The 7,500-nt window shown below is 38.0% G+C and overlaps 1 protein-coding gene across 1 annotated transcript; it reads right to left on the bottom strand.

The window, feature by feature from the left end:
* Positions 1-4,641: 4,641 nt before the first annotated feature.
* LOC109185192 (protein FAR1-RELATED SEQUENCE 5-like) lies at positions 4,642-5,926 on the bottom strand. The gene is made up of 3 exons (XM_019335173.1): positions 5,209-5,926; positions 4,870-5,141; positions 4,642-4,812 (listed from the first exon to the last, which is right to left on the bottom strand). The coding sequence occupies exons 1-3, from the start codon at positions 5,924-5,926 to the stop codon at positions 4,642-4,644; spliced, it is 1,161 nt and encodes a 386-aa protein (XP_019190718.1).
* Between the last annotated feature and the right edge of the window lie 1,574 nt (positions 5,927-7,500).

Here is a 7,500-nt window from a genome sequence, read left to right as displayed (position 1 = left end):
TCTAATATTATGTTGTCTGGGGATTATCAACGTGAATGTAGTGTATATTTCAGTTAGTATTGGTGTATTCTGGACTATGTAACTTGAATAGAGAAAACAACAATGTTGTGTGTTTTATTTGGGTGATCGGTGTATCTTAGTCTAATATTGGTGTGTTTTGTAGTACATTTCAGACTATGACATCTCATATCGTGTTGTTTTTTTGGGGCATTATCTGCATGATTTGTAGTGTGTATTTAATTTAGTATTGGTGTATTCTGCACTATGTAATTTGAATATGGAAAATAACATTGTTGTGTGTTTTATTTTGGAATATGAGTGCATTTTTACCCTACATTAGGGTATCTTTTAACACTGAGGCTCTATCATGTTTAGATTAATATCACTGAATTCATGCAAACAAGAAGAGAAAGGCATTAGAACAAGGAGAATCATCAAAGCCGAAACATCAAAGGAAGCAACTAGCACTGGCATTCCGTGATAGAATAGAAACAGAAATACAAGAGCAAGTTGCTGATGACAGCTCTAATCATGAAGTTCAAGATGAAGAAACAGACCTAAAGATACGGCCACTGCCCACACAGCTAACCAAACCAATTGAATCGCTGACCAAACAACAACGCAAAAGTGTACAAGATATTAGGCTAGGAAGGATACTTGATCTCAAAATCACCAACCTGCCAAGGAAGATGGGGATGTGGCTAGTTGAAAACTATGACTCTAGGAGCAACACACTGAATCTACCAACTGGTGAAAGGCTCCCAATCACAGAAAATGATGTTGCTGCCACCTTGGGACTGCCACTTGGACACATAGAAATCACTAAGAGGGAATCCAAATAAGTATTTGATCTCCTGACAGACTGGAGAAAAATCTTTGGGAAGGATACTGGCCACATCACCCCCCATGTCATGGCTGAAAAGATGCTAACATTAAAAGCTGGTGACCCTTGGTTCAAAAGGCATTTTGCACTGCTTGTTATGAGTGTGTTGGTTGAGCCACAAGTTAATGGTTATGTCAACCAAAACTACATCGACAACCTTCTTAATGTACGCAACATCAAGAGACTAAATTGGTGTAGAATGCTCATCAACTCACTCATCGCCAGCAAGCAGGCATGGCTTGACAGCGCTGATGGAAGATATGGAGGCCCAATTGTTTTCCTAATGGTAAATAAGCCCCCAAACATGCTTGTAATTATTTACTCATCAATATATTAATATTCTAAACTACCAAGTGCAGGTATTCTATGTTGACCGTGTTGTTCTATACCGGAGGACTATCCTACGAAGCTTCCCTGCCATGAAGAATTGGACATTTAAGTTGCTTCGTCAACGACAGCAAACTGAGATCAAATCTGGAGGCTTTGGATATGGGCGGGTTGATGATGCTTTGCCATTTGAGAGCACACCATGCAGTGACCGGAACCCCAGCATAGGACAGTCTGATGTACCACCACAACCACCATCATATGAAGAAAACGCACCACTTCCCCATGGATTACAGGTAAACAGAACACTTTAGACAGACTCATGGGGTATTTTATTGTGCATACTTCTGTATATATTGGTGTGTTTATACTATAGTCCTTCATTGGTGTGTGGCACTCTATTGAGTGTTTTTTTTTTTTTTTTGGCTGGTGTTTTACTTATCGTTGACTGAGCATAACTTTCTGGTGCATATACAGGAGTTTATTGATGAGGTTACTACCAACACAAGGACAATTGCAAAAACTTTACTGAGAATTTCAAGGCTGATTGAAAATGCACCTGCAACAGTATTGCAGCATGACACATTCAAGCAGATGTTTGAATCTGCTAGACAGATGCTTGGATTCAAAGCGCAGGAAGATGGACAACTGACATTTACCCAGCAAGAAGATGCCTATTGGGTGACCCTGAGTTCTTGAAAGCGGTTGATGAAATTGTTCGTGCAGTAAACAAGAGGACTTTTCTAAATCATATGCCAACTTTTAGCCTGGGATTGTCACAAGAGGGACCAACTAGAGACTCGACAACTGTGAATGATAATGCACAAGACTACCAGGACATAGATGAAGCTCCAGAAAATGAAGACGTCCAATTGGATGGGCTAGATGGTCAAGCAACAAAGAAAGCTCAAGAAGACACCAAGAACATAAACAAGGCCCCCAATCAAGAAGGTGTGCAAGAACCTGAACATGTGAACATAAATGATGAGGTAAGAGCATTCTATTAACTTGACAACACAAAAAAGGTAAAAATAAAGTTAAAAATAAAAATTAGACACTAAACTTTAAATGTTACAGATCACACCAGTAGGCCAAGGCCAGGAGGCCCCTGGTTCAGATCCACCACACCCACCACAACCAGCAGACAAGGGGAAAGGACCAGCTAGAGTAAACAGCCCAATTAGACCAAGACCGTCCTCATACGTACTTGATCTGGACCAACCATTATCTCCAACAGAAGAATCAATCAGGAAATGGGTATTGGAAAATCCAAACCCAAATCTGTAAGCACAACACATTCTAAAAGTTGGTGTGTTATTAATATAGTTGGTGCATTCTATAATAATGTTGGTGTATAAATATCTTATATTAACTGATGCATTATTTGATAAGAGTTGGTGTGTTTATATGATATGATGTGTGCTTTCACACATTGAGTGGGGGGGGGGGGGGGCTATTAGTATAAAAGTGGTAGTGTGTTATGCACATGTTAATAGTGCATATTTTGGTATGTATTGGGTTGTTCACATCAAATGATTTGTTAACTGATTGTGGTGTGTAACTAATATCACTTTGATGTATTTATTGATTATGCTGGAATATTACTAGCTTTGGTACTTATAATATACATTATTCCTGCATTTTATTTATATTATCTTCTGTATACGTATTACAAGGACCCAAGAACTATTCAAGTATGAAGGAAGAGTAATCTACTGGAAAGATATGCTGACAATGAAGCCAGATACAAATATTGCAGTCTCTATAATTGATGCTTGGTCAGTCATAATCAACATTCGCGAATCAGAGAGGGGTTGTACAAAATTCAATGCTTCAACATGGTCAACTGTAAGTGAAAAAATGCAAAACTAACTTCATCTTTAAAAAGCTTAAACTTCTAACAAAAATACCATTGAACTTTTGCAGCTGTACACAGTTGTGGACCCACAAGGAGATGAGGATATGAGATTTGGAAGATTCAAAGCAAAGTACCTTGAGGACAAGGCCATTGCAGTAGACGTTATGTGGCACAAGATTCTATATGTAAGATAGTAATATATTATATTCACTGCTTTATATTTTCCTTACTACTTGAATTTTGTCTTTAAACATTGGTTGGTGCATTCTAGTAGTTACTCGTGTATGGTGTATTACTATCCATACTTTGGTGCATATTGTAACTCATGTTGGTGTGTTCCATGCTACCCACACTAAATTAAGTATTTGTTGCTATGACAGTTTCTGTTTCCAATAGTGGTATCCAACAACTACTACCTGATGTCTATTAGCCCGCTAATGGAAAGGTACGACATCATTGACAACTCTTCAGTGACTGTGAAGAAGGAAAACAAGTATGGATATGTGATTGCGAATCTGGTAACACACGAAACCCTAAATGATTATGTATTTTTTATATACAAAGACAACAGAATACTAATATTTGTATGCAATTACTTGATGCAGCAAAAATTCTTTTAAAAGTTCTTGTTTGATATGAAATCCACGTACAAAGCTGAGAAAGTGCAGAAACTAAAATCTAAAATAATGAAAATGCCTTGGAGAGATGCCCAGAACAAGGTGGATTGTGGCATTTTTCTCATGCGCCATTTGGAGACTTTTCGAGGACAGACACAAGGAGAATGGCAATGTGGATTGCATAAGAACAACAAGGACCAATTGAACAAACTAAGAGTGAGGTACTTGGCTGCCATGGTCATGTCAGATGTAAACGAGCACAGAGAAAGGAACATTCAGGAGGCAGCAGAGTTTGGTATTTGAAAAGAAATTCAGGAGGCAGATAGACATTTGGATGGTTGATGTCTATATTTTTGTGATTACTTTTAAACTAGTTACTCTTTTGTGATGGCACACAGACAATGTGAATTCACTATGTACTTGGAACAACTATAACACACCATTTGGAGCGCTAGAATGCACTATGTACGTGATTGAACTGCACTTTAAAAATGCCCCACTTAAAAGCACCATTATAAGAACTAATATGCACCACAACAAGCAATCTTACACGTCAATAAACAAAGTGTTAAAATACATGCGAGATACTAGATTAAATCACACCACTACATGATAACCTCGAAAGACACCATCTCAAGAATTCAAATGCACCAACAACAGATATAAAAAGCACCGCACCGTTAATTAAAATGGACCACATCATTCTAAATACAATAATGCACCAGATGACAAAGTAAAACACGCCATTCCCAAACATGTCTAAATGCACCAGTATACATTATAGAAAACACTATAACTTGTGTTAAACGCACCACATGCTATAATAAAATGCACAATTTCAATTATATTGCAAAATCCTGATTCTATGTTATGAGATAAAATGTGTGCACAACTGTAAAAACATCTAAGTCCAAAAGAAAGCAAGAAAAAAAAAAAAACAAAAAACAGAGACCTATCTAACCATTTAAAGGGCATGTCCTACTATTGTGCCCATATTCATCACAGGTATGACATTTTCTTGATTGTTTTACACACTTATAGGCAGCTTTCTCCCTTGCACTCTTCAATCGCTTGCCACTGCCCTTGTTCTTAGCTTGGATAGGATCACGCACCTCCACTGTCGACTCCTGCGACACAACTCCACAAACTGAATTAATCACGCTTTGCTAGCTGCCACCACCCACCCCACTGCCATTCTCACTACCGTCTTGTAAAAATAATTGCCTTTGCTCACAAATAACACGTCGTAGCTGTAACAAACGTTCTATATTACCATCGGACAGTCCAACACAAGCATATATGTCAGACCACAGTATATTAGTAAGCACCCTAACATTCTCCACTTTAGAAGATTGATTAACAATTGTATCATCAATATCAAATATTGGCTTCAAACAAGCACCTTTTGTCCACCGATCCACCAAATACCTCGAAGGAATGCTCTCAAGACCACGATCTTTAAAAACAAAAAAAAAAAATATGCCTACACAACAACCCCATCCGCTCAAACATCTTGCAAGAACAAGTAGCAGTATAATCAGACAAAACAAGCTCCACACACCATGGCCGCTGGTCACCATCTTTTATCACATAAGACACATGACCATCACAATCGCACAAAGATGCCACTCGACACGAAAAGCAAGCTACACAAATCTCTACTTGAACATCATAAAATACAGAAATGGTGTAAACATCCATTGCATGCTTTTCCAAAGCCAATGGTGTCTTCAAAACAGGAAAACAAGATTCACAATCAGCATTTAGTTTTGCTTGAGTATGACGTTGTGCACCAATAGCACTGCCAAAATGCACCAAAAACTCAACCAAACTAGAATGACCATTAGAGAAACTGCCAAAAAAACTATTTTGAGATTCTGATCGAGAAGTTGTCCTAACCAAGCCCGACATAAACTCGTCATGAAAATATGGAGATGCCCAAAATGTAAGAGACTCGAACAAATATCGAAACCAACCATTATCACCCAAACCATATTCCTCCATAATATGACTCCATGCATCCTCAAAAGCCTTGGAGTCAAGAGATTTGTTCCAAACAATGCCATTCAACTTCCTCCGAAACACCTCATCTTTAGACAAAACCGAACCAACCTTCTCACCAACCTTGCACATTATATGCCACATGCAAAATCTATGTTTTGATGTACCAAACACACGAGCAACAGCAACCTTGACAGCTGGATCTTGATCAGTGACAACACAAATAGGGTCATGGCACATAGTTTTCTTAAATTTCTCCAAAAGCCACACATATGAATCTATATCTTCCCTTGTAAGCAAACCAACACCAAAGGTGATGGATCTCTTATGGTTATCAATTCCAGTAAATGGAACAAAAACCAACTTATACCTACATAATGGACAACACAACAAATACTTATCACCAGCATCCTAACAAAACACACTATAAGACCCAAACATATGCACCATAAACATTTACAAAATGCACAATAAACAAAAATTATTAACCTGTTAGTACGATATGTAGCATCAAATGAAACCACATCACCAAACAAAGCAAAGTTCTTCCTAGATACTGCATCAGCCCAAAAAACCCTTGAAAGTTGATGAACGTCGTCAACATCATATTCAAAATCAAAAGTCTCACACAATTCACGCCTCTTGAAAAGCGTATCTATGAATAATTGAGCATCACCATTTAATATGTACGCGATCAAATCACGTTTGAAATTCTTAAAATCCACACCTGTAGCACCAACACTAGAATAATCACCTACAATCTCCTTAAACAACCTATATGATCGAACAGAACCAATATTTGCCCAAAAACAACTCGCAATGAACATTTGGTGTCCAGCATCAAGACTGCGATTCACCTTTAATAATTGCTTAGCAATAATTGAACACATCAAATGAGTGTGGCGTTCCTCCAGAAAATGCATACTATACAAACCATTTGACTTGAGCTTATAGACCACCTTAGCCTTACACCCAACCCTATTTGTCACCCTCCGTCTCATGACCTTATTAGTTTTAGCATCAACCGAAATAGTGTGCTTAAACCCCTCACGACTGCATAACACATGCTTCTCCACAACAACGCCATCCCTCCTCCTCCGAGTTGAACCCTTCCTACAATCAAAACCAACAGCCCCAGCATATTGTTTATAAAAAGCAATAGCACCATCCAAAGAATCAAAATTTTGCCCCACATGAGGCTTCAAACTGTCAGCACAAACTGGGCGCCAATACTTGGTCAACCCAGGAGAAATTTCCAAATCACATACACTGCCTCCTACCCCAACATCAGTGGAATAGTCTTCATTGCAACAACCACCATTGCCTTCAACACCAACATCGGTAGAATTACCTTCATTGCAACCCTCATCACTGCCTTCTACACAAACATCAGAGGACTTAACTTCATCACAACCACCAACAGAGTCCAAATTAAGTTCATCACAACCACCAACATCAGTTGAATTAACTTTATCGCAAACACCACCAACAGAGTCCAAATTGACAGCTTCACACGACAAGATACCTAATAACACACCAAATTTAATCCAATAACACACAAATACACTACCTAAATGCAACATACATACGCATAAAATCTGAAAACAACAAATCACACTGACAACAAAATATTCACCACAGTAATACAAATACCGCGCCATAATCACAAACACACCACACAATACCATAGTCAACACCGGGGACACCGCCAAACCAGAAAAAAAACGCAATATAAAAATCCGAAGCAGAATAATAATAATAATAATAATAATAATAATAATAATAATAATAAATAATAATAATAATAATAATAA

The sequence above is a fragment of the Ipomoea nil genome, unplaced genomic scaffold, assembly GCF_001879475.1.
Source record: "Ipomoea nil cultivar Tokyo-kokei standard unplaced genomic scaffold, Asagao_1.1 scaffold1317, whole genome shotgun sequence".
Taxonomy (NCBI): domain Eukaryota; kingdom Viridiplantae; phylum Streptophyta; class Magnoliopsida; order Solanales; family Convolvulaceae; genus Ipomoea; species Ipomoea nil.
This window is presented reverse-complemented; position numbering and strand designations above follow the sequence as displayed.

Excerpts from the sequence above, each read along its gene's own strand:
- LOC109185192 (XM_019335173.1), bottom strand. The coding sequence starts at position 5,926 with ATGTGCCATGACCCTATTTGTGTTGTCACTGATCAAGATCCAGCTGTC. Across the intron at positions 5,142-5,208 it reads GTCTGATTATACTGCTACTT|ATCGTGGTCTTGAGAGCATT; the intron begins GTTCTTGCAAGA and ends TTGTTTTTAAAG. Across the intron at positions 4,813-4,869 it reads GTAGTGAGAATGGCAGTGGG|GAGTCGACAGTGGAGGTGCG; the intron begins GTGGGTGGTGGC and ends GTTGTGTCGCAG.